Source organism: Neovison vison, chromosome 13 (genome assembly GCF_020171115.1).
Source record: "Neovison vison isolate M4711 chromosome 13, ASM_NN_V1, whole genome shotgun sequence".
Classification (NCBI taxonomy): domain Eukaryota; kingdom Metazoa; phylum Chordata; class Mammalia; order Carnivora; family Mustelidae; genus Neogale; species Neogale vison.
Window position 1 is genome coordinate 151,187,362 of NC_058103.1, and position 26,497 is coordinate 151,213,858.

The following is a 26,497-nucleotide window of genomic DNA, read 5'->3' on the forward strand; positions in this document are numbered from 1 at the left end:
CAGTTACTTGTGTGGCTCCCATTACATCTCCACTGCAGGTCTAGGGTAAAGCTGGCAGAGTAAAAAGCTCTCATTTCATTTCATGTGTTGTGACGTCACCGCTGGGTACTGAGCCTGGAACTCACCCACTGAAGGGTCGCTCCCCCTCAGGAGCAGCGCAGACTGCAGGAGAACCACAGCCGAGGCAGGGAGGCAGGGAGACGGGTTAGATGACAGCTCTTACCCTCGGGGTGCAGCACGGTGTTGAGACGGATCCTATTCCGGATAAGCCTTGAAGGCAGAGGCAACCCAGAATCGTTCAGAATCCCACCCCCAATTTCTTAGAATGCACACAAACAGAAAGACTCGGGGTGTACCTGCCAAAACTTTAACAACGGCTATTTATTCTCCGTGAACTTCTATTCCTTGTGAAGGGGGGGGGGGAGCCACACCAAAAACACACTGCCCTTAAAACAAAACTGAGGCTATTTTCAAAGCTTCTGAGCAGGATAGTAAAGCGGCCCGACCCAAACCCAGCTCCCTGCTAAGCGTGCGTGCGAGCCACCCGAGCCAGCGACAGCAACAACGCGTCTCTACTCCTGCACCCCCAAAACAAGGCGTGTGACGCCGTCTATAAACCCCCATGACTTACGCAGCGCTTCCCCAAATTAAGGCTGCCCGGCGTGGTCAGCGCCGGCGGGGCCCGGCCGTCCCGCGGCTCTAGGAGCATAGCGGCCCGCACTGCAGGTCTGCGGCTGGGGCCCACCGCCCGTCCGCCTCCGCAGCTGTGCGGGTCACCCTCCAAGTCTCCGCACACAGAGCCCCTCCGTCCTACGGCTCGTCCCTGAAGGCTCTGCCCAGCGACGGGCCGTCCGCGAACCGAAGTGTGCACAGCTGTCAGGACAGAGCGAGGGCGCGTTCTCCGACCGGCGCTAAGGAAGACGAGAAGCGGGACGGAACCCGCCCACCCGACAGACGGCCGCGCTCGACGCGACGTGCCCTGCACACGCCAGAGCCTTCTGCGCTCCCACTTCGGTCGGCGCTGAAGTGGACGGAGAGGGGCGCCCGGCTGCTCCCGCGGTGACCTCCGAGGAGAGAGTCGCGCTACGCACACGCGGACGGGAATCCGGGTTGGGCGGCGCCCGCACCCCCAGGACGCCCCACACCTGGCCTGGCGCGTTCGGCTCCGCGCACCCGGCCCCGCCGGCGAGAGCCGTGGGCGCCCAGAGCATCAGTCGCGGGGCGGGGGGCCGCCGCGAAGCCCCCGGCCCGGCCCGAGCGGACAGCACTCGTCGCCCGCGGTCCGAGCGCACGCACGTGCGGGCGAACCCGTGTCCTCCCGCCCACGCGGGCCGTGATAAACACGGGGCACCGGACGCACCGAGGTGCCGGGCGAGGAGGCCCCGGCGAGCGGATGCCGGCTGCGGGCTGGTGCCGCCGTCGCGGGGGGGCCGCCGTCGCGGCTCTGCTCGCCGCCGGGTCTCCGACGCGCGTCCGCTCCCTGCGCGTTCGGGGAGGACCCGCCCCCGGGACGCCCCCTGCCCCCCGGCCCCCCGCCCGCGGGCGCTGCGAGACGCGCGCGGAGCAGGTGTAGAGGCGACCTGTTGCAGAAACGCGAAGGGCACCTCTGCAGGAAAAGAGCGCGGGCCCGTGCGTCGCCGGCGGGCAACGGACCCCGGGCCAACCTCGCAGGCCGCCGCGGCTCTGTCGGGAAGCCGAACCCCGCCGAGCCCTCGCGCCGGGCCCCAGCGCCGCTCACAGGGCGGCCGCCCACGGCCCCCAACTTCCAGCGCGCACCGGGTCCCAGGGAGACCCCGCCCGGCACCGCAGCCGCCCGCAGCGCAGGAAGGGCGGCTGCCGGGGACGGGGTGGGGGCGCTCGGGACCCCCGCCCCCCACACCCGCGCCGCCGGAACGCGCCGTGACAGGACGGACCGCCCCACCGGGGCCGCGGGCGCAGCAGGGGGAGGCTCCCGCCACGCCACCCCCCGCCTGCCAACGGCTCGGAGCAGGGGCGGGGGTCCGCGAGCGCAGCCCCCGGCGCGCCCTGCCCCCCGCCCGCCGTCCCGGCTTCCGTCCGCCCGCGGGGGAGCGCCGCGGCCGCGCCTCAGCCGCGCCTCAGCCGGTGGGGGAAGGGAGCGGCTCCGGCCCCCGCGCCCCCGGCCCCCGGCTCCCGCCGCGCTGCTCACCTGGCGGCGGCCCTCCCCGCCCGCCGCGCTGCCCGCCGCCGCCGGTCGCCGCCGGAGAGTGGGGACAGGTGAGGCCGCCGAACCCCTGCTCGCTCCGGCCCCGCCGCCGCCGCCGCCGGCCTCCGTCCGCTGTTTATTAAACTTTTCTGTTTGGGGCTTCGGCCTGTGACGCGGCCGCGGGCCCGAGCTCTGCGATTGGCCGGCGCCCGGCGCTGACGCGGCGCCCCGCCCGCCGCCTAATTATTACCGGCCGGGCGGGGCCGCGGGGCGGCGCGCGGGCTGGGGGCGGGGTCGCAGGGCGGGGCCCGGGCCGGGGGCGGGGCCGGGGCGCGCGGCGCGCGGCGATTGGCCGGCGCCCGTGCGGGGGGCGGGGAGGGGCGGAGCGCTGGGAGCCGCTTCCCGACCCTCGCTGCGGGGTTTGGCGGGGCGCAGGCGCGCAGGAGCCTGCGGGCGTCGCGTGGGGTGGCCGTGGGTGAGGGTCCCTGTGCCTCCTCGCGGGGCCCGGCGCGCTCCGGCCCCGGACTGCCGCGCCGGAAAGCGTGCGTTGCGCCCGGGCCGGCCTTGCCCCGGGGAGCTGCGAGCCGGCCGCACGAGCGACCCCGTGTCCCCGGCTCCGAGCTCCAGGGGCGCCGCGTCTCCCGGTGCCGTGCGGAGGGGAGCGCACGCGCACGGTGCCCCGCGCCCTCCGGAGACCGGACCCCGCGGGAGGCCGAGGTGGCACCCGGAGGAGCCGGCCGGGTCCGGCCCGATTTACATCTGACGTTCCGTTCGCGGTGAGTTGTTCGCGGTCAGCGACGCTCGGAGACCGAATCGGGACCGTCGTACCTCGGCCGCTCTTCGGTGCTTGGAGGGCGCCTCTCCGGCCCTGCCCGCGCTGGGGCTGCTTTGGGGAGGGGTTCGGTGGGGCCGGCAGCGCGCAGAGCGGGTCTCGGCAGACCGACCTCGGGGCGAGCAGCGGCGAACGTACCGGCCGCGGCGGGGGTCTCCGAGGAGGAGCGGCCTTGGGGTTGGCCGCACAGAGCGTGGCCTGGCCGTGCTGGGGGCCGAGAGCGGCCGTGTCCCGGCGTCCGGCGGGGCAGGCGCGGTCCGGGGTTTGAAGTCCGAGGTGCGGCGGGGTGACCCGTGTCTGGCGTGGAGCGGAGCGTCGCTAGAGGCCGGGACGGTCCTGAGCGGAGCTGAAGGAGGCAGAGGCGCTGCAAGCGTGTCGTGAACAGTCCCTCGGATCTGACTTTAAACACAGACCCGCAGGTGGCCGGTTAACCCAAGAGAAGGGGCTTTGTGCCCAAGGGTCTCCCCTCTGATCGCGGAGACCAGGTCATACCGGAGACGACAGAACGCTTCGGGACCAAGTATTCCGAGTCCTGAAAGCCACATTGAGTACTGGACTTGGCGGGGAATGGGAAGCCATTGGGAAGGGGAGGAAACGGTGGATTGTGACGTCGCGGTGGGCTCCGCTGGTACCAGGAATAATTTCGCAGCCTGAGGTCCTCTCAACTATGCACTGCCCCCTTCTCACTGGCTAGTAGAACTGTGTGGAAGGATTTTAGGACTTGGGCCCCGGCTAGCCTCCCTACTGAGACCCGTTTCTGGCTCAGGGACAGTGAGCCGTACCCACGTTCTCCCTGGGTCTCCGTTTTCTACTAATGCAGGAAACGTCGGTGAGGAAAACAAAGAGGCCTGCCCTCATCGACGTCTCATGCTCATGGGCAAAACATGGAATCAGCGTTTGGGTTGTGGGTTAGACGGTGAGAGGTGTAGACAAGAAAACGTAGGCCGGGTGGAGGACAGGGTTGATGAGGGAGCAGGAGGCTGGCTGAGGACAGAGCAGAAGCTGGCACCTTGCACCCCCTCTTCACCCGCTCCCCTCCATATGTGTAGCATTCCTCAGGCACCCCTGACTGCCATAAAACGATAAATAGTTAACTTGCAGGGATCGCGATCCTGCAGAACAGGAATCTCCCTTGCTCTACAGGTATTCTAGAGATCTAAACAGGGAGGTTACCTTATCAATAGCACAAATTTCCAGAGGCAGATAACTCTCATGTCCTGAAGCCCTAATGTCCCCCTCCCCACCATAAACTGGAGGAGACTGAGGTAGAAGGGAATGTGAATGACAGCAGGGTCATAATACCCCACTAAGAATCTCCCAACTATCTTGATGTTAATGCCTGACCTAAAAAATGACATTGATCAAGCCATAAGGGCAAGGACTCCCCCCGGCACCTTGTAGGCCCACCTTAGCACGTGAGAGCTCTGTCGAAATCTCCCATCCCTTCACCACCTCCCCCCAACCGCAAGGTATATAACACGCCTACCCTAACAACTCGGGGCGGCCACATCTCTGCCTGCCCACGGGTCCTGTCCCCGTGCTCTAATAAACCACCTTTTTGCATCAGAGACGTCTTAAGAATTCTTTCTTTAGCCGTCGGCTCCGAACCTCACCCTACCGAACCTCATCTAGGTTCGAGAACTTCATCAGGGTCAGGTTGCCGTGTTAACCACAGTGATGGGTATCGGCATGGCTGGGAAGGTAAGGTCTGAACAGTCGTGAGAGGCAAGGGTCTACTCAGTCTGAGGAGCTGGGACAAGAGCTTTCCAGACTGAGATCCGTTGGGCGGGGGCTGGAGGCAGGCCCGCTGTGTCCACAAGAGTTTGTGGGTGCGCACCTTTCACTTCTCTTGGGTGGGTGCCAGGACTGGAACCGCCGGGCCCTGTGGGGCTTCTAGCTGTCCTGGGAACTGCCCGACTGTTTTCCCAAAGGGGTGCGCTGTTTTACAGTCCCCCATCAGGGAGGGAGGGAGGGAGGGTTCCCATCCCTCCAGCCCCTGGCGACCCCTGTGAAGGGCTGTCCTCTGATGAGAGCCGCCCTGGCCAGAAGGAAGAGGAAGCTTCTGGCTGGAATTTGCATTTCCCTGAAGCACATCTTTTGTTGTGCTTATTGGCCCTTTGTGAATCTTCTTTGGAAAAATGTCTGTGGAGAGCCTCTGCTCATTTTTAAATTGGGTTATTTGTCTTTGTAATTTGGGGCTGTAAGAACTCTTTCTGTATTCTGAGCAAGAGTCTATCGGAGACAGAACTGGCAAATGCTTTCTCTGACTTCTGGTTATCTCTTCACTTGCTTGAAGCCTAGAAGAAGTTTTTAAGTTTGCCTTACCCTTTTCTTAAGTCCCGCCCTCCCCAACATCCAATTAGTCACAAATTTAACCGATTCTGCCTTAGAAATATCTCTGAAATGTATCCCCCCAAAGGGGCAAAGTTAGGATGCCTCTTTTATATGTCAGCACACGCCTTACCCTCCTTTTGCAGTAGAACTTACCGTGTGAGACTGAAGCTTAACCAATCTGTGTTTGCCTCCTCTCTGATCAGACCGGAGACTTGTTGTTCTGAACTTTGTTTTTGTTGTTGTTTTCCATATTGGGATGAGATGAGGGTTGTAAATCGATGCTTTCCCAAACCACCAACCAAGAACCCTGACGAATGTTTCAACCTCCCCTCCCGCCTGGTTTCGCTTGAGGCCTCCTTTATCAAGCAGTGACGTTCTGTACACAGCAGATTTTATATCTGGGCTTTTCCACTTCCCCTCTTCCTCTGCCTCAGCCACACGTCTGGTTTTAAGGAAGACCCATGGTGTGTGACCCCCATGACCTCAGGGGAAGTTTTGGTGTCCAGTAGAATCTGTCCCTCCAGCTACCATTGCTCTTTCTTTTTTTTCTGGACTTGCTGGGAATTCTGATCTGTTCATGTTCCAGGTTAACTTTGGAATCATTTTGTCAGTTTCCTAGATATATCCTGCCAGGATTTTAAGGGGGATTCCACATACCTAAAACAATTTGGGGGAGCAGGGAGAGAAATGTGTGTCTTCACAGAATTTGGATGTCCCATCAAGAGCTCTCAGGGGTTTTCCTTTTTCGTTTATTTAGCTTAAATAAGGCACTCAACATATTTTGTCCTTAGTTTTATGTAACCGAGTGAAATATTAAAGAGGAATACACATAATCCCATAGTATTTCTCACTAATAATTCATTTAGGTATATTATGTTTTGTTGATACTGTAGATAAAATTTCATTTTTCTTATATTTTCAAACTGGTCATTGATAATATTAATCACTACTTAATTCTGTGTATCTGTTTTATACCTGACCATTTAACTGATCTTCTTAGTCTTTAAAAATTTTTCAGTTGATTGCTTTGTTTTTTATCAAAATAGTGTTTTCCCTGTTACTTTAAAATCTATATACTTTTTGGGGCACCTGGGTGGCTCAGTGGGTTAAAGCCTCTGCCTTTGGCTCAGGTCATGATCTCAGGGTCCTGGGATCCAGCCCTGCATAGGACTCTCTGCTCAGCAGGGAGCCTGCATCCCGCTCCCGCGCCCCCACCCCTGCCCTGCCTACTTGTGATCTCTGTCTGTTAAATAAATAAATAAAATCTTTGGAAAAAAAAAAAAAACTATGTACTTTTTGTTTTATGTCTTACTGCTTGCAACCAGAATTGTCCACACCAAATTAATTAATATTGACAATAGATGATACTACGAACTAATTTCCGACAAATGCCGATTTCTTTGGAACAAACACCATTTTTAAAAAATGATGCTAAGGAAGTAGTTTTGTGTCTTAGAAATGGCTGTTGAACTGTGTGAATTTTCCCCGTCTGTGAAGACCATTGCGCAGATCATTTTCGTATTTGGTCTGTAGTCACAAAGTAGCAGATTGATACTTGTGCTGATTTTTTTCCTTACACTTTCTATTTTCATCTTTATCTGTGTGATTTAGCCCAATCCATCCATGGTATCAAATTTGTTTCCATTCAATGGTTCTGAACTCCTGTCCTACCCAGGGTAAATGTTCTTCTCCTATATGCTCCCTTCTGCACTAGCTCCGGGAGACTTTCTCCCCCCAAAGGATGCTTACCCTAGAGTGAGGGATACTTACCCTAGAGAGAGAAAATGGGGAAAAGCAGAACGTGCAGCGGACTAGCAGAGGACCTGCCAGGCGTCTGGCTGTTGGCCTCCCGGCTTCCACGGCGGTCCGGTCTTACCCACCGTGCTCTCCTCTCTCCCCCTGTGCAAACAGGAAGGGATGCCATTCAGATACCCTCCATCAGCAGCAGCCCGGGGTAGGGGACGGAAGCACCCTCCTCTCCTCCCCGGGGCCAGGGTCCACCTGCTGTGGGATGATCAGGTACAGGAACGCCCTGCGCCCCTGGGCAGTCCTGAAGGCGCACCTGCTTGAGGCTCCCGGTCCTCTCCATGACACTCACGATCTCCTAAATCCTAAACACGTTTCCCAGTGGGAGCTGGGCTGTCCCGCAGGATTCTGCGTAGCTTTCTCGGTCTCTGCGTGACTCATGGGTCCGCTCCAGTGTTTTGCTCCCTGTTTCATTGGTTTTGGTCAGTTTTGCTTATTGAAAATGGTCTGTTGCATCGGGATCTGCGAGCATGTGGGTGTCCACCTGCCCCTCAAGTCCCACTACCTCCCCACACTAGGACGCGACATCGCCTGCCAAGACTCAGATCACAAACCGCAGTCCTGAGGCCCCGGCGGGGCTGTGGGCAGCCTGCGGTCGCGGACAGCCTGCGGTCGCGGATGCTGCTTTGTGGGCCTGGTGGGGGCTGCAGACTCTCTCCTCAGAAAACTGCGCTGACCATATGTCAGGTGTCAGGTTTTCCGTCCAGGGGAGAAAATTCCCGTACCTTCTCCACCCTGTCTGTGGCCCACGGACGTGTGTCCAGGAACTCCACGGTCAGAAGGACACAGATGGCTAGTGGCCTTCTGTGATCAGTGTGTAGAGCCTTCTCTAGCACGTTGACGTCTTGAGACAAGCATGTATCACTCTCAAGTCGGGGAGGGTTGGGCCCCTCAGGGGCAGAGACAAGGACGAGTCAGTCAGAACCACTGGCCGTGCCCACACTCACACCGCCCAGGGCCAGCCGCTGCACGTCCTCCCTGCTGCCCTGGCTGGCAAGGCCCTGCTTATCAGAGGACGCAGTGTTTATCCATTTACTATGTTCTTTATGAGGCCATCCTGATTATTCAGCGCTCAACTTACCCGACTTTCTTTGTTATGACTTAATACAACTGGGCTGTTTTCCCCGCCTCGGTTATAGTGCTCAGTTTTAATTCATAAATTGGTTCCTGGATTTATACATCCGTCTTGGTTCCTTGGCTAATGTGAGTCTGCCTGTGACAAAGGTAGCCTTTGGAGCTGCAAGGTGGTTACCGCTTCAGGATGGGAAGTGCTGCTCCCGTGAAGCCTCGGGGGACACCCCACTGGCCTCGTCCAGGCAGGAGGTCCTAACAACACCCGTGATGGCAAAGATGGCCACTCTCGGCACCTAGCACTCTCCTAAACCCACCCCTGTATCGCTTTCCTTCATTCTACTGGTCATTGCTAGGCTAGGCTCCTAACTCAAGTTCAAAGGGTCATCTGTTTTTATTCTCATTTTTAAAACATACGTTCTTGTATTTATCATTTCTACTTTTTTTTTATAGCTTCCAATTGATTTAACACTTTTCCTTAATTACTGTTTTCCTAATAGTCTCATGAGGACATCTCCCCCCTTCTCCTGAAACCATCCTGTGGATATCTGTCTTCTTGTCATCTGTCTGATACTGAAGCTTTGAGGACCGTGAACTCACCTCCGAGCTTTTCCCATGCAGGTCCCACACTGATTTCCGTACTGGCTTTGTCTCTCTTCCACGAGGCTCCTTTCATTTGTATTTTCAGAAGTTTAGTACTTTTTTTTTTTTAAGGTTTTATGTATTTCTTTAAGGGAGAGTGAGAGAGAGAGAGAGCACTAGCAAGGAGGAGAGGGAGAAGCAGGCTCCCTGCTGAACGGGGAGCCCGACACAGGATGCGATCCCAGGCCCTGGGATCGTGACCTGAGCTGAAGGCAGAGGCTTCACTGACGGAGCCTCCCAGGCGCCCCTCAGAATTTACTTTAAGCCCATCTCGGGCTGAGGAGCTGTGCAGAGAGGCACGTGATAGCCAAACGCGACGTGGTACCTGGGATGGGCTTGGAGAACAGATGGAGGGCATGAGCTGAGGAAGACTGAACCAGGCACGAGCCGCCCATAGGGGTAACGTGTGTGTCTGTGTCTGGTTCACTGATTGGGACACGTGGACCGTAAGATGTCACCGGGCTGGGGGTAGGGAGTGGGTGTGTGGCATGTAGGACCTCTCCGTACTGTCTCCTGCCTTCTCTATAAATCTAAAATGAAATTTTTATTGAAAAACCAAACCTCCCGAGCCCCTGAGACACCCATCAGAACCTGTCTGCGAAGGGCTCCTGTGCGGCAGGGACAGGCTTTGGCTGGGCCCGGGGCCAAGAGACCTCACTGTCTGCCACTTAATGAGCAGGACGCTGGATGCCCACCCATTGCCAGGAGGTGGGTGCTGGGTGGACCCTGTTTTCCCAGCGTTGCGCCCCGAGAGGCTGCCCCGCACGGATGGCTGCCCCGCACGGGTGGCTGCCGCGGGCATCCTCGTCTTCCGGCCTCCAGTTTTGTTTGTTCGTGGGAAATGGGAAGGAGGTCGAGGGAGAAGAAACCTGGGGCAGGGGTCCTTCTTCTGGGTCACAGAGGGGAGCGATCTCCTCTGTCAAAGGCCCGGCTCCGTCACTGTGGCCTCTCGCTTTCGGCTCCTCGCCCCAGGTCTGGAAACAGCTTCCCCTCCTGCTCTTATCAGCCTGAAGCACAACCCTCACTTAGCACCGCGGTGTCCGCGTATCGGGAACACCTGGCAAGCCCCCAGGCCCCGGGTACCGCACGGATGCGTGCTCGCCCTCGATAAGTGTTCGTCAGATCAGCGAACCAGCCAGTGAATCTCAGACTGGCACCGTTACCAGAGACCCTTGGCACATGGGACCCAGCAGCCCCGTGGTTAGAAACGGGGAGGGGGGCGCGCCGGGCTCAACTGACGCCTCTTGACTCAACCGGACGTGCCGCCTGGGACGAGCTGTGCAGGTTCTCCAAGCTTCCATTCCTTCTCTTGAAAGTGGAGATCGGGGGCGCGGGGGGCTCTGTCGGTGAAGCATCATGATCTCGGGGTCCTGGGATCGAGTCCCTCGTCAGGCTCCCTGCTCCGTGGGGAGCCTGCTTCTCCCTCTCCCTCTGCTACTCCCCCCTGCCTGTGCTCTTCCTCTCTGTCTGGCAAACAGATACATAAAATCTTAAAAAACAAGTAAAGTGGAGATCATCCTGTTTTCTTCATTAACTTGATTACATGAAAATCAATGTAAGCGGAGTGCTTTAGCACAGTGTGTGGCACAAAGATAACCGCTCGGCCAACAGTAGTTCTGCGTGCTGCCTCCCCCGGCGTGGCCGAGATCCCATGGCCATGTGCAACAGGCCAGCCAGGAAGGACAACGAACCAGCCCGGCGTACCTGGCAAGCGGAGCAGTGAACACGCCCTGCCCTGCCAGTGCCCCAGGAGCCCTAAGCAAAACAATAAGGAAGACACCATGTCTTGCCTCCAAAATGAGAAAATTGCTTTAGTAATGATTAAATGACCTCAATACCGGAAAGGACACAGTGAATCAGGGACTCGCAGTCACTCAGTTTGGGGCTCAAAAGTACCAGGTCGCAGTCGCTTTTTCTTTTTGTTTTGTAAGATTTTATTTCAGAGAGAGCCCTAGGCGCTGAGGGAGAGAATCTTAAGCAGACTCCTGCTGAGCCCCACCCGGGGCTGGATTCCGCGGCCTTGAGCCGAAACCAAAAGTTGGACGCTCACCCCGGCGGAGGCATCCACATGCCCCTGCAGTAGTTTCAGATTTAAAATCGATGTACTTCTGCCCCAGTAACTGTATTTAGTAGTCGAGATCATAGAAATACAGAAAAATGTCTGACTAAAGAAGTTTCCGAGACCATTGCTTGTAACCATGACAGACGGGCAGCCACCCAGTTACGCAGATAGGCAGATGATAAACAGATACAGAGAAATAGGTAGAAAGCCACCTAAATAGCCATCAATAGGAAAAACCTAACTAAATTAGGATCTAGCCATTCTGTGGATTGCTGCATGGCTGCTGAGTCCAATCAGGTCCGTCTCCAGGGTTGTAGCACACTGGGGTTCAGGTTGTGCACTGCACAAGGGAGCCACAGCTGAAGGTGCTTCATTGACATTTTAGACACAGCCTGAAAAATGAGAGCTTGTGGGTTGTCCTGTAAGTGAGCAGTGGCACGGGCACCCGGGAGGCTCAGTGGGCTGGGCCTCTGCGTCTTGGTTTCAGCTCAAGTCATGATCTCTGATTAAGTCATGAGACCGAGCCCCACATCAAGCTCTGTGCTCTGCATGGAGCCTTGTCCCTCTCCCTCTGCTCTTCTCCCTGCTTGCACTGGTGTTCTCTCTCTCTTTCTAAAAGAAAATCCTTTAAAAAAAAAAAAAAGTGAGGGGCGTGTGGGTGGGTGAGTGGGTTAAGCATCTACCTTCCGTTTGGGTCATGATCTCAAGAGTCCTGGGATCGAGCCCTGCATCGGGTCCCTGCTCAGTGGGAATCTGCTTCTCTTTCTGCCTCTGCTGCGCCCCCGCCAGTGCCCTCTATCCAATAAGTGAGCCGGGTCTTTACAGAAGATGCACTGAACGAGTGCTGTCGCACACGGCCGTGCAAACACTCCGTGGTGCACACGTGTGTGTACGTGTGTGTGTGTACTTAAAGCTGGGCTCACGTATACCCTGGGAGCCTCCTCTTTTTGCTCACCTACTGCCCCAGTTCCTGCCCAACCGTGAAGCTAAACCAGACTGCCGTTCTGGGGTTGGCAAGCCCCGGGTCCTCTGGGGAGTTTGGGGTGCATGGGGGGACAGTGTGGCTGCTTCCTGCCATGCACCAGAATGCGCCCTGGCGGAGTGGATGGAGCCGGGCAGAACGCATTAGCACCGATACCGTATTTGAGGCGGGAGCGCCTTCCTAAAAACCCGCGGGAGGGTAAAGGCACTGGCCGGGCCGGCAGAGGCCCCGCTGACGTGCGCGCGCGCGGTGAAAGCAGGTGGCGGGAGGCGAGGCCCAGCGCGGCTGCAGTTCGGTGCCCATGTGCGTGTGGGTCGGGGGGTAGGGAAGAGCGGGACGGGGGTGCCACCACCGGCTGGGGGAGCTGGGAAAGCAGATTCTGAGACGGTGCTCTTTTCTCTTCATTGTATGTCCAACACTTTGCAGCGTGAATGTACTCACCTAACTGCCTGCGTAGTTAGAAAGGTAAGTTAAAATCAGGAATGACAGGGCGGCTGGTGGCTCAGTCGGTTGGGCCACCGACTGGTGCTGTCGGCTCAGGTCATCCCTCAGGGTCCTGAGATCCAGCCCCGCGTCCAGCTCCACACACGGGGTCGTCTGCGTCTTCCTCTCCCTCTGCCCTTCCCCATGCTGGCTCGTGCTCTCTCTCTTGAATAAATAAATCTTCTTCAAAAAGTTCAGGAACGATGACAACAAAGAAATGCCAGTTTGATTTTCCAGAGCTGGGGCCGCTCCCCAGGTTACGGCAGGTTACAGAGTCTGCAGGCCCCCTACAAAGCTCCGTGAAGAAGACAGAAGAGAAAGTTCTGGGACTCTGAACACGTGTCAGGAATACACTCAATGAAAAAGGCGCGTCTCAGAACAGCAGTCTCTTAATGTCACATCTGTGTTAAAAATACAGACACATACCCGTTTGCATCTAATAAATGCCTGAAAAGATAGATACCAAACGATAACATAGTGTTTATCGCCTCTGAGGGGTATGAGAAAGCTTACTTTGCAATGTTCAAGTTTTTTTTTTTCTTTTTTTTTTAAAGATTTTATTTATTTATTTCATAATGAATAGTTATTAATTTTGTATTAAAAACTGAATGGTATATAAACAGAGATAAGTTATGTGTGTTCATAGTACATATGTATCTACATGCCTAGGAAAATCGATGGAAATGTCGTGGACCGCATATTTAGTAGTAGTCTCTGAGTCGAGGGATTAGGGATAATTATTACTAGTGCCTTTTTTTTTAATGTATTTTTCCTATTTTCAGCAATGACTTTATATTTTAAAATCTGAAAAGAACTTTTTGAAAAACCAGAACGTTAAACAAAGAAAAGCCTAATAAAAGTCTGGAGTATGATCACTGGTTGGTGAAAGTAAGGGAAAACTGTATACACAAAAAAAAAAAATCTGGGGAAAACTGGAATTTCGTGGGACCTGGATGTGAAATATTTTTCTTCCTCTTCTGAATTTTCCATGTTTCGGGGCGCCTGGGTGGGTCATTTGGTTGGGCGACTGCTTTCGGCTCAGGTCATGATCCTGGAGTCCCGGGATCGAGTCCCGCATCGGGCTCCCAGCTCCACGCGGAGTCTGCTTCTCCCTCTGACCTTCTCCCCTTTCATGCTCTCTCTCTCAAATAAATAAATAAAATCTTTTAAAAAATGAATTTTCCATGTTTACTATTATGAATGAGCGTTATTCTGGTGCTAGAAGAAAGTATAATCATTTCAAAGTTCTTTAAAGATGTATTCATTTATTTTAAAGAGAGAGACAGCTCCTGCGAGCAAGGGAGGGAGGGGCTGAGGGAGGGGAAGCTGATTCCCCACTGAGTGTGGGGCCCGACGCGGGCTCGATCGCGTGACCCAGACATCATGACCTGAGCTGAAACCCAGAGTCGGCGCCCATCGGACTGAACCACCCGGATGCCCCTCCGTGTTCTTCGTAGCACAGCGAGGTGTGCCGTGCTCAAAGTCGGTCCTTTTGCAGTCCTGCAAGGATTCTCGCCTCAGGAAGGATTTGGCACTCAGGAAGTGCCAGCAGGGGCCAGCCACCCCCACCCCAGCTGGGACCCAGGACTCCTCCCCACCTCCTCTGAGCCACATGCACGGAGCATAGGTCCCTCCCCTTGGGAAGGCCCCCCTGCGGCCCCTGGGGCCGGCTGTCCTATTCTCTTTGGTGCTAGGGTGACCCAGGTCGACTCCCTGAGGTGATGAAGCAGGAGGACAGTCGTCCTGTTGTCCCCGTCGGCCAGGGACTTTCCCAGCTTTGACACCTGAAGTCCTGCCTCCCGGGAAAACCTGCAGACCCAGAAGGACTGGGCAGCTGGTTACTGTACAGTGCGCTGTGACTCCAAGGACACCAGGCTGGGAAGTGCGAGACGCCACCCCCTGCCTCCGACTCGCGGGCCAGTGAGTCAGCTCAGCTGTCTGGGCCCCAGTGTGCCTGCTCTGACACTGCCTGAAAAGGTCATTTTTGGGGACAAAGGACAACAGCAGCTGTGGAATTATGTTCTACACTGAGGCTGTGTCCACGCAGGGGTCAGAATGGTCAGGGCAGACTCTCCCCCGGGAAGGTCTGCGGGGCTCACGGAGGGATGCCCCAGCTTTCCCATCACGGTGGCTCCCTGTTCTCTGCCTTGCCCCCCATGAGTGCCCACCTTGAGAGGCATGGAGATGACTTCTGCAAAATTACTTACGGGCCAACACACCTGCTCTGGAGAGTGTGGGACTCCGGGCTGCTCCAGTGCAGGGTGCTACAGACTTTCTAGAAAAACCCAGGATGGTGGTTTGACCTGTCCACTTGGCTGGCTGTGGAGCTCAGATACTTGGTCAAACATTACTCTGCGGAGGTGTTTCTGCATGACAGTGGCATTTATAGTGCTTTGAATATTTGGATTGAGACCTTTAAATGCTTTGAGTAAAGTAAATTGCCCTCAGCAATGTGGGTGGGCCCCCATCTAATCAGTTGAAGGCCTGCATAGAGCAAAGACCAATCCCCCCTCCCCCAACAAGCAGGAAGGAGCTCCGCAGCAGAGGCCTTGGGACCTGACTCGCGACCCCGGCTCTCCCCGATCCCCAGCTCGCCCTGCAGACTGAGCTCTCCTGGCCTCCATAATCACACAAGCCCGTCCCGTCCACAAGTACTTTTGTCTCTTGCGCACACCCACACCCACACCTTACTGGCCCTGTTTCTCTGCAGAACCCAGATAGAAAGCATTTTAGACTCTGTGGGTCATACAGTCTCTGTCACATGTCCCCGTCCATCTCCCGGTGGCTCAGAAGCAGCCACAGACAGTTGGTAAAGGCGTCTCACCCTGGGCACTATGGACACTTTACCGGATACTTCTCGGCTGTGGGGACCGTCCTGGGCACCATAGGAGGCTTAGCAGCCTCCCTGGCCTCCCCCTTCTAGAGGCCACTAATAGCCCTTGGTTGTGACAACCCAGCCCCTCCCCGGGGCTCAGGGAGGGGAACATACCGCCGCCCCCACTGAGCTCCACTGTGTACGTGAACAGGCCTGGCTGCATTCCAGAGAAACTAGTTATGAAATACGCGGTGAGCTGGACTTGGCCCGCGGGCTGTAGTCTGCCAACCCTTCTCAAGGGCGTGGGGACAGCCTTCGCTGGTGGGGACCCGGAGCTTTGCAGAAGAGGCTGCGTGGCTGGAGAGCGAGGGGTTGCAGCTGGAGACCCGTCCCGTCCAGGGCTCTGCACACAGCCAAGTCCAGGCCGTGGAGCCTGGCCGCGCCTCAGGTCGGGGTCGTCGGACCGGTGGGCCGCTCCGGTCTGGACGTTGCCCTTGCTATGCCGAGGGGCGGGCCGGACAGCAGCTGCTGCTCTGCGTGCATCGCCGCTGGCTGCAGGGGTGCAGAAGACGGGGCGTGACGAGGCTGCTCCCCACCTCCCGGTCCCCGGGCCGCCCCCATGGCTGCCCCCTCCCGCCATTCCCACGGCCGTCCATCGGCACGGAGCAGCTTCTGAACCTCTGCGGACCACCTCCTGTTGGCTGCCCAAGCAGATGAGCCTGGTCCACGGGGAAAGTAACTATTTCTCGGGCCCGTTGGCCTGCTGTCTCCTCCCTGATGGCGTGGAAGTGGACAGGCCAGGCACGGGAGGCAGGGGGAGGCGGCAGCAGGCCCCTGTGGGCGGACCACCCTAGGGGACCACCAAGGCTGCCACAGAAGGGTTCACAGCTAAGCGCTGGGCACATTACACTCCCTCGAAGCTCTGGTTGGCAGGAACTCCCAGAGGAAGATATTCCGGTCATGCTCCAGGTTAAGGGGAGGGGGTACTGCGTTCCTCTCCAGCTGGGTCTGTGGGCTGGGCGGCTTACAGCCACTCTGATGGGAGCCAACCTTCCCGGGGCCCCGGCAGGCGGACTCCAGTGCAGGGGCGGGTAACCGTGCCCCCTGCATGGGGCGGGTCACCTGTAGCACAGGGCTCCCTCCAGGATCCTGCCCCGCCGCCGAGTACCACCCCAGCACTGGGAGTGTGGGGGGGGTGTGTGAGCGTGTCTTCCCTGGGCAGTCCTGACAGACACACCTCTACCTGACGCCTCTTTCCGGGCTCCCACCCTGCCCTGCAAGCTCTCCCCCACTCCTTAAGGCAGATCACTGCAGCATCTCCAGGTCCCCTGTGCCCCGCCCACCGCGTGGCAAACAGTCCCTTCCTAAACAAATCTTCCTGTTAGCCTGGTTTGAGCGAGCCCGCTGTTGGGGCCCTGCTGCGTATAGTTGGGAACGGCTGTCACCCCAACCCTAGTGAGGCCAGCTAAGCTCACCGGCATCCAACATGGGAGTGCAGCACGACAAGGGGTTCGCTTCCTTCTAGGAGATGAACATGGGGGCAAACGTCCTAGGTAGGCAGGCCTGACCCAGCCAGACCCTGGAAAGAGTGAACATCCCATCAGGGCCGATTTCAGCAAAGGCTAACGGCCCAGGTGTATGCAGAAGGCGTGCAGCCCGGGTGGGAGGCCAGGCTCAGTGACCCAGAGGGTTCCTTACAGCTCTGAGGCTGGGAGTCTGCAAACAGCCCTCGCTGGGACACCAGGGCACGGGGCACGCAGGTGGCTCACGTGCTGATTGGGAAGGAGAAGGGGAGAGATTGGCACTTGTCTGGGTGCTTGTGACCCTAGAGGGACAGCTGGGTGCAGATGGTGCCAGCACCCCTGGGAGCTGCTACTCAGAGTCAGGAGAGTCCGTGTGCAGGTGTTCCAGAGAAGACGCGGGTGAAACAGGGTCCTCGGCCACCCGACTTCGGACAGCAGGCCGCTGGATGTCTGCCTGGAGGTAGATGCCCAGCCCCAGGCCGCGGGCATCTGGCAAGGACAAGGCAAGGTCCCCTCAGCGTGAGGGCAGCCTGCTGCTGTCAGATCTGGGCCAAGGGGCCTGGGCAGCTCGAAGAGCCCCACGGGGTGGGACGATCAGAGAGGGATGGGTTCCAGGCACATGGGTTCCAGTGCCCAGCAGGTCCCTGGGAGGGACCGGGGGTCCTGTGTCCAGATGACACCAGACGAGACTAGAGAAGGGAGGCGTGTGGCCTGTGTCGGGGCTCACTCCACACCCCGCCATGTGGGGAGACCAGACGGCTGCCCCCTCCCTGCTCCTGGCTCTGCTTCCCCATGAAGCCTGGCACAGGCTGCACTTCCTGCCTCCGTGAGGCCTGACTCAGCAGGCCAGGGGTGGCTGAGTCGGCAAGGAGCAGGTGTGGTGGCCTAGATACAGGGAGCTGGGGCTGGCAGGCTGCCAATCCTAGAGAGGCAGGTGCTGACCCCAGGATCTTCCCGAGCCTCGGTAAACCCCTCTCCCTCAGTCACCCTGACCGAGCCCCGCTGCTGCCCATGAGTGCCTGTGGACCTGGCCAGTACAGCAGAGGGCTTGGACCGCAGGTGACCGACCAGCCATCCCGGGTTACCCACAGCAGAACTGGTTCTGGGCTCACTGGAGCCAGTGGGCACTCTGGGAAGAGTGAGGAGGTCCAGGATTGAGGACCTGGGGCAGCTGGGCATGAGGAGTGGCCGGGTACCGAGCGAGGTCATGTGCCCCGTGAGTCACTGCTGGTCCCACGGCCAAGCCCCCAGGCCGGATCCCTGGAGTCTGAACGCTTCGGGCTCTGTCTTTGCTCCCAGCTGCTCCGAAGGACCGCACAGCTGGCTGTTCGGGAAACAAGTAGTAATTAGCAGCATCTCTGACCCAAATTCCTCCAAGTCTGGTTCCTTAGTCACTCTTGCACATGAGGAAGTGGAGTCAGAAAAACACTGGGCTGGAATAATCTGGGATTCTGCTCTGGGTGTCTGATCCCGAGTCCCCTGGGGCCTTTGCTCTCCTCTCCGGGGTCACGCACGTCCTGCCACCAGATTCTCCTGCGGAACCCGGTGTCCGGCGACTGCATCCAGCCCCGCCAGGCACTCCGTGAGTGTTTATGGGGTCACCGCCCAGAGACACAGCGTACCTGTTGCAGAAACTAGGAGCCGGAGGCAGAAGACAACGGAGAAGCTGATCATTCTGAAGGATGCGGAGTCAGAACCAGAGGAGAACAGACCCGGTACGGAGTCTGGGTTCAGGCGAGCAAACAGGAAGCACTCAGATGCAGCTCGCTGGCTTCCATGGGGCTTCCCGGTAACGTCCTGTTTGCCGAGGGGCCTCCCCACCAGCTGGTCTGACCGCCAGGTCCTGGGCTCGTACACTTGCTGGCCATCCACACCCCCCCACACACTGGGTGCACCCCCCCAGTCAGGGAGCCCCGGGCTCCCGCAGGCAGTGGTGGGGCCCCGGCAGGGCGCAGAGGGAAGTAGAAGGGAGCTCCCCATGCCAGGGGGGCTGGTGTCCCGGGGGAACTCAGCGCACACGGGCACACACACGCATGCACACGCTCACACAGAGCCATGATGCAGGAAAGAGGCAGTGAAGGGTCAGGCTGTGGTGTGACCTGACAGGTGTAAGCCTGAAGCTTTGACAGCCAGGGTGTCGTCCATGTGCCCCGGGCCTGCCCTGTGGCTCCTCCTTGAGGCCCCCGCGCTCACCTCCACCAGCTCTGGCCTGGATCCGACATGACTCAAATGCCAGGGGCATGTGTGTGCCCGGCTGGGTCTCCGCCCTTCCGTGCCAACGCCGGCCCCTGACTCAATGTTTTCCTCACCCCCCAGCTCCACCCTCTCCTGCCCCGCTGGCTCTGATGCTTGGTGTTTGCCTGCTGTGCCTTCCACCCACTCAGTGTTTATATGCTGTGCTCCGTGTGGGGGCGGCGGGCGGGGTGCCGGGCTGCACTGGTAAACGGCTCAAGGAGCAAGACAAGAACGAGCTGACTGCACACAGTGCGCCACACGCCAGGCTGGGTGTAAGTCCCTGTGGCCACGGTGGGGAGCGGGGGCGCGGGGGCGCGGTGGAGCGGCGAACCCAGAGGCTACAGCAGCATTTCTTGGTCATAGACTGTGCCGTGAATTCTAGCTTCATGTCCATCTGGCCCCATCACCCGGCTTTCCTCTTCCTCATTTATTCCTTGACTCATGCACTAACCATGAAACACCTGTTAGAGGCCAGATGCTCTGCCAGGTCCCGGGAATGCAGCGATGATGAAGACGGGTTCCCGTGCACCACTAGACTTCTGGGATTGCAAGTGGGCCCTGCTCCTCCCGGCTCCACTGCTCGCCCTGCCTGGAAGACCCTAGTCCCTCCCTCCAACCCCTTGCTGGTTTACCACCTCCATCCTTTAGACCCTGGCTCTAAACCCTCCTCAGGAAAGGTTCCCTGGCCCCTTGACCAGTTTAAGGCCCCATTATGATGCGCTCATCAAAACCCGTCATTTTCTTTCAGAGCACCTGTAATTATGTGTTTATTAATGGACTACATTAATGTTGGCCCTCCCAGTCACAGTGTCCCAGATCATTTATTACAGTGTTTACGCTGTGTAGCGCATGGTGATGCGTTTAATAAATACAAATGGGATGAATGGGTGGATGGATGGACCGATGGATGGATGGTTCAATGGTTGGATAGATGGATTGTTCAATGGATGGATGGACGTTGGAGGGATGGATGGTTGGATAGATGGATGGTTCAATGGATGGATGGATGGATGGTTGGATGGATAGATGGATAGCTGGATGGATGGAAGTTGGACGGATGGATGGTTGGATAGATGGATGGTTCAATGGATGGATCAATGGATGGATCAATGGATGGTTGGAAGGATGGGTGGTTCAATAGTTGGATAGATGGATGGTTCAATGGATGGATGGATGGGTCAATGGATGGATGGATGGATGGTTGGATGGATGGATGAACTGGAGCTGAGTTACAGTGAAGGCCATCTCCAATTAGGAGACTGAGGCAGGGAAGGAAAGAGGTGAGAACCAGTGTATAAGCCAAAGCAGCAGCAGTGGGAAAGCTGGGTAGAAGATCGGCAGGAAAGAATCTGCAGGAGTTGGCCTCTGGCTGAATGTCAGGATTGAGGCAGAGGGAGGAAGGCAAGGTGACGACCAGAATTCTGACTCAGAGCTGGGAGATGGGTAATTAAAGTGAGAGCAGGTGTGGAGGTGTGGGATAAGAGGATGACCTGCCAAATTTGAGATACACGCTGAGGAAACTAAGTGGAAATTTTAGATTCCTTTTGACTGTGAACTGTGAAAGTTAGGATAATATTAGCCATTCTAAGAAATAAGTTCTACAATGCCAGTGGCCTCACACAATAAGTTTTTTTTTAAAGATTTTATTTATTTATTTGACAGAGAGATCACAAGTAGGCAGAGAGTCAGGCAGAGAAGAGAGGGGGAAGCAGGCTCTCCACTCAGCAGGGATGCTGAGGCAGATGCGGGGTTCCATCCCAGGACCCTCAGATCATGACCTGAGCCAAAGGCAGTGGCTTAACCCACTGAACCACCGAGGTGCCCCTCACACAATAAGTTTTTATTAAAAAAATTTTCTTCGGTCCCCATGATGGTCCAATACAGGTGTTTCTCGTCAGCAGGACGGCACGCCAACACAGTGTTTAGGGGCCCAGGGTCCTCCCATCTTGGGGCTTCACCATCTCCTGGGCCTTGGGCTGACCAGGAGGGAAACTGCTTCTTAACGACCATGACCCCAGAGTACCGCCAAGCATCCGAGCCCTCTTCCAAACTTGACGAGGCCTGCCACCTGCCACCATATAGCTCTCCATCCAGACTTGCTTTCTCAGACTCGAGTCCAAAGCACGGACACACGGCCGAGTCTCTGACATCCAGGCACGTCTCCCTCACACTTTGGTTTGAAAGATAACGACTCTGACCTGTAGCCAGTGCGGGAGGCCAGTGTCGGAGGCTGCCAGGTGCGCTCTCTAGTCGCTGTCCGCGACTGTGCCTGGGTCCTCTGCGGCAGTCTGCGGCATGATCCTGACACTCTTCTTTGCTCTGTTGTCTGCTTGTCCTCCAGAGCTTCTGTGAGCTACTTAATATCTTTTTTTTTTAATAAGATTTTTATTTATTTATTTGATAGACAGAGATCACATGTAGGCAGAGAGGCAGGTGGAGAAAGGAAGGGAAGCAGGCTCCCTGCTGAGTGGAGAGTCCAACGTGGGGCTCGATCCCAGGACCCTGAGATCATGACCTGAGCCGAAGGCAGCGGCTTAACCACTGAGCCACCCAGGCACCCCCTCTTCCTTCCTTAATGGCGGAGTCCTGTCATCCCAAGGCTGCCCTGGGAGACTTCTGTTACTGTGATGACGGTTACTGCACCCGCTCATGTCGAGTGGTAGTGTCAAGTGTGTGACGTCTGTGACGCCCCCCCAGGGCCAGCCACCCACCTCACAGCGGCACTCAGAGCCCTTCTCAACACGGTTCCCCACCTGGCCCCGATCCATTATGGACGTTGGCTCATGAGCCGTGGGCTGCTTGTTGCTCCGGCCGCTACCCCTCCAGTTCGCCCGGTGTCCTGTCCGCCCCGTGTCTCAGTGCATGTGGTCTCATCTGCCTTTCTCAACGGCCTGTGAAGTGCTTGGTACCGGGCCTGTTTTATAGTTGACAAAATGGCCATCTTGAGGTTCTCATGACGTGCCCCGAATCGTACACATACGTCACGGGAGACTCAGGATCTGAACACGAGGATCTCCATGTGAATCGCAAGGATACGACAGAGTATTCCTCCTCTGTGTGTCTTCCAGGTTCCAAGGGCCTTTCAGTGCATCTCAAAGGACGGGCAAAGTCAAGACCAGCTGCTGAGAACCTTGACGTGGCCCCGCAGGTCATATTGGCTTGTTGGCGACGGGGAAATGGGAGCAGGAACCTGGCGAGAGGTCGCAGCCTCCCCATGTCTACCTGGCGTTTGGGCAAATGCTTGGTTCTGTGTTCTAAAAAGCCACGGGTGTGTGCCGACAGGGGGTCGAGAACAGAGACGTTAAATGTCCGGAGAGATGGGCCTTGAGCATCTGGACAGACGCATCCCAGGGAGTAAAGCCACAGCCACTGCAATTTAAGGACAGAATTTTGTCCAACAATTGACGTTTTTTAGAAAAAAGCAAACACATCTGGTCCTTTAGGGACTCCTGTCAGGAAAAGGCCCCGAGCCGTGCGTGGTGGACACCTGATGAACGCGCGCGCCCTTCCCGAGAGGCTGAGGCTGAACACAGCGTTTCGCAGACGCCCGGAGGGCACGGATGTCGCGTTACTTTCCACTGCCCGGACAGACTGCATGTGACGTCCAGAACGTGGTGGGGATTGGGGCAGAGGCCGCGTAAGCTGGTGGCTGTTGGTGGCTCCCTGGTTTCAGGGGTGGCTTCTCGGGGGGTGTGAGTGGAGCTCCCCGCCCCGAGGCTGCTTGATCACGTCCGCGCAGACCCGTGGCCACGCACTCCTGTGTCGTGGTTTGGGGACTCCTTCCTGTGTCTGTTTCTTCAGTCCCTGCAGTGGGTCCGTGATCCATCCTTTTAACCCTTTAGAAATCCCGTTCTGTTCAGACTGGCCGGGGAGATTCTGTGCTCGGCAGCCCGGAACCCGAGCAGCGCCCGGCGCCTGGGAGGCAAGCAGCGGGGTTCTCGCCGGCAGCTCGGGCCGTCGGGGAGCCCCGCTGAGCCTGGGGCTCGCCAGCCGCCCTCCCTGGGGCCTGGGATCACGCCACCACTCCGGCTCCGGCTGAGCCCCTGTCCTTCTCTAAAATAGAAGCCGGTGGCCTCTAGGAGTCTGGAAGTGCCCTGCTGGGAGGCAGGTCCTGCTCCGACAATCCTGGCGCGAAGCAAACGAGAAGGACGAAGGGTCCGCTCTGCTTCTGGAAAGAGGCCGCGAGCCCTGCTTCGAGCAGCCGGGGCTGCTGCTGTCTCTGATCCTACTACGCCATGGTCGGTGGCGGGGGGGTGTGCACACACGTGTGTCGATGCACACTTGTGAGTGTGATCATAACGGAAGGGCCAGTCCTCTGGGAAACTGACTCAAAGTAGAGACTGGGCTTGTCCCTTGTGCCCATCGCGACGTCCATGTGCCGTGTGGTCTTGAGGCCCTGGGACCCCACGAGGACTGTCCTTCCTGGGGCTGGTCAGGCCCCTCCTGGAGAGAGTAAACAGGCACCGTTCAAGTCCAAACCCACCCGTCCAGAATCCAGAGCCCCCATGGCCCTCTCTGTTGTGGCTACTACCCCCTCGTCCTGACTACCCAGGACCCGGCACTGGCCGGCTGAGGACAGACCCTGTTATGCCCAGAGACGGCTGAGATTTTTCAGACGAGCCCCTCCTAAGCCTTCTTACCCTGCCTCATCTGCTCCTTCCCATGCAAACCACAATAAAGATTCCTGCCCCAATTTACCCCCAACTCCCCTTGCCTGCTGACCGACCCTGGTGCTTCCCTGGGTGTCCCCCCGTGCGTACCCTTCTCTCGAGATCTGTGAGTATAACACACTATTTTTTTAATGGCACCTGACTCCTGATCTGTTGGCCCTGCCGTGCCCCCCAACACCATAAAACCTGCATTTTAAAACACCCCTCTGTTCATTCGTCTGCCCAATTAAGGACTATCTACTTGGTCCTCTTAAGCATCCAACATGATTCTAGGCATCAAGAATCGAGGGATGAGCACATCCCTGTTGCTGTCGTTAGGAAGTACAGTCAGGGCAACAAGCATGAGACAAGTCATCACACGGCTCCGTGTATAATCAAAGAACAGGACACGTTCTATGAAGAGAAAAATTATAGGGTGTTGTGTGAGCACAAGGGGGCAGGATATGGCTTCTAAACTGAAGCCCAGCTTAAGGGTGCAGAGAAAAACATCCAAGGAGGGAGAGCAGCACTTGCCAAGGCCCTGGGGCAGGAGAGAGCGTGTGTTAGAGGTGAGAGAAGGTGTGGCCAGGGCACCCCAGGTAAGAAGGAGCAGGGTTCAGAGCTCTGTGAGCCTGGCAGGAAGCCTCAGAACAGGAAGGACTCTGGAATCCTTCCTAAAAGTAACCACATGCCTTTGAAGGGTTTTAATCAGAGAGTTGTCTAGTCTAGTTTACTTTTTAAAAGACACTTGGCAGCTGTGGATGGATTACAGGGAGGACAGAAGGGGGAGCACCCCAGCAGAGTGTGGAGAGGGCTGGGGGGGCAGAGAGGTCCAGGAGAGGGGGGAAGCTAGAAGTTAGAACCGACAGCATTGGCTCTGGGCTGGATGTGGGGGTGATGGAAAGGGACGAGGGATGTCAGCCGCTGTGCAGGTCCTTCTGTGCCCCTGCGTGGCTCTGGGTGCAGACAGCCTGACTTTCTCCCCGTGTAACCGATTCTGCCCCCTTGGGGAGCGACCCCTGCACCAGTTTCTCTCTCCCAGGGTCTGAGCGCTGGGTCGGCAGAAGCTGTGAAATCATCTCCCCACCTGCTTCCCTCTCTGCCCCCAGACCTTAGGCACTGCAGAAAGATGGGAACCGGGGACCGTGCTTCCTTCTGCTCCCCTGACCCCCCAGACAGAAGGTTCCCGAGGGAGGAAGGAGCTGCAGGGTGAGAGGGTATGAAGTGTCTCCCTCCCATCTGTAATGCTCCTTGAAAAAAGACTTATGGACCTTTTTTGGGGGGATGGGGAGGGTAGGCAGGATACAGCAGCCTTCCCCGAAATACTGAGACGCTCCCCTCCAGGGAGTGCAAATCCGGTAATGGTGTTTTTAAAAACTGACCCCCCACTCACCGCCCTGCTGCCCTACCCCTGCCAACCCATGCACAAACCCTGCCAACGCGGTCTTAAAAAAGCAAATCTACGGAGGCAAAATTTACATATAATAAAAAGCATCCATTTTAAGTGCACAATTTGAAGTGGGGTTTTTTTCAGGCCAGTGGGATTTTACAAGTGTCGACGCCCACGTAACCGCCAGCGGCACGCTCAGGGTAGAATTTCCACCACCTCTAACCTGAGAAGGTTGCCTCGAGCCCTTTGCCGTCCATTCCTGGCCCCGGGAAACCCCTGATTTGCTTGCTGTACGTCGCAAGATCAGCTTTGCCTGTGCGAGAATCTCTGTGCATCAAGTCGGACGGCGTGTCGCTTCTCAGCATCGAGTCTTACAAGAAGGCCCCCCCGGGGTAGGGGTATTAGTGATGTGCTCCGTGTTCTGTCCACCAGCTCCCAGGGCACGGATATACCATTTTGTTCGTCTGTTTCCGTGATGGGGGGCGTTCGGGCTGTCTCCAGTCCCGGGCAGGTGCGAGGAAAGCATAGCAGGTGCTGCTGGGAGCACCCGAGCACACTTTGGGGTCGGGGGCGGGGGCGGGCATGTTTGTATTTGAGCGAAATACTAACGGTGGAATTTTGAGTTTGCGTAGGATGTTCACATTTAACTTTTTTTTTTTTTTTAAGATTTCATTTATTTATTTATTTGACAGACGGAGATCACAAGTAGGCAGAGAGGCAGGCGGAGAGAGAGGGGGAAGCAGGCTCCCCGCTGAGCCGAGAGCCCGATGCGGGACTCGATCCCAGGACCCTGAGATCATGACCTGAGTCGAAGGCAGCGGCTTAACCCACTGAGCCCCCCAGGCGCCCCAACACGTTTAACTTTATAAGGAACCGCTGGACGTCGTTTTTGACCACTCTGTCCCCCGCCGCCTGGTCTGGCCGTGAGCGTCTCGATCCTCCTGCGTCCTCACCGTCCCCACTCTGTCTTTTTTTCTTTGCCGTGTTTTTCCTCAGCCGGTCTACAGGGTAGCAGGCAGTGGGCTGTCCGTCTCGTATTTGAGTTGTAAGTGTTCTCTGTATGTTCTGGATGCAAGTCCTTCATCAGATAAGCCATGCCTTGTGATTTTCCCCTCCTAGTCTGTGGCTTCGTGTTTTCTTAATGGCCTCCTTTGCACGTTTTAATTTTGATGAACCCCAGTTTATCAGGGATTTGTTTTTTGTTTTTGTTTTTGTTTTTTAAGATTTTATTTATGTATTTGAAAGAGATCACAAGTAGGCAGAGAAGCAGGCAGAGAGGGGGAAAGCAGGCTCCCTGCTGAGCAGAGAGCCCGATGCGGGGCTCGATGCCAGGACCCTGGGATCATGACCTGAGCTGAAGGCAGAGGCTTTAACCCACTGAGCCACCCAGGTGCCCCTGTTTTTTGTTTTTCTAATGATGTAGGAGAACTTCTAGGTTTTTTGGTGAAGTGATCAGGTTTTCCTGCTAGAAACTCTAGGGGTAAAATGTAAGAGAACAAGGCTTCTGGT

General features: G+C 57.0%; 2 protein-coding genes across 2 annotated transcripts in view; one reads left to right on the plus strand and one right to left on the minus strand.

Moving 5' to 3' along the window:
- Positions 1-1,210: 1,210 nt before the first annotated feature.
- LOC122894696 (basic proline-rich protein-like) lies at positions 1,211-9,651 on the minus strand. The gene is made up of 4 exons (XM_044232433.1): positions 9,508-9,651; positions 7,862-8,026; positions 2,415-3,293; positions 1,211-2,356 (listed from the first exon to the last, which is right to left on the minus strand). The coding sequence occupies exons 1-4, from the start codon at positions 9,649-9,651 to the stop codon at positions 1,211-1,213; spliced, it is 2,334 nt and encodes a 777-aa protein (XP_044088368.1).
- BCL2A1 (BCL2 related protein A1) overlaps positions 2,688-26,497 on the plus strand; it is a 48,861-nt gene continuing 25,051 nt past the window's right edge. Inside the window, exon 1 of the mRNA XM_044231877.1 lies at positions 2,688-2,940. The gene's annotated coding sequence lies outside the window, so the exon portion shown is untranslated. The remainder of the gene's footprint in view (positions 2,941-26,497) is intronic.

Bases quoted from the DNA above. Each gene is read 5' to 3' on its own strand.
- LOC122894696 (XM_044232433.1), bottom strand. From the start codon at position 9,651: ATGCCCGCGGCAGCCACCCGTGCGGGGCAGCCATCCGTGCGGGGCAGC. The intron at 8,027-9,507 runs GTGAGGTCTCTT...TCTGCCCCTGAG, and splicing joins TGCTCATTAAGTGGCAGACA to GGGCCCAACCCTCCCCGACT. The intron at 3,294-7,861 runs GTACGGGAATTT...GCTCCACGCCAG, and splicing joins CCACAGACAGGGTGGAGAAG to ACACGGGTCACCCCGCCGCA.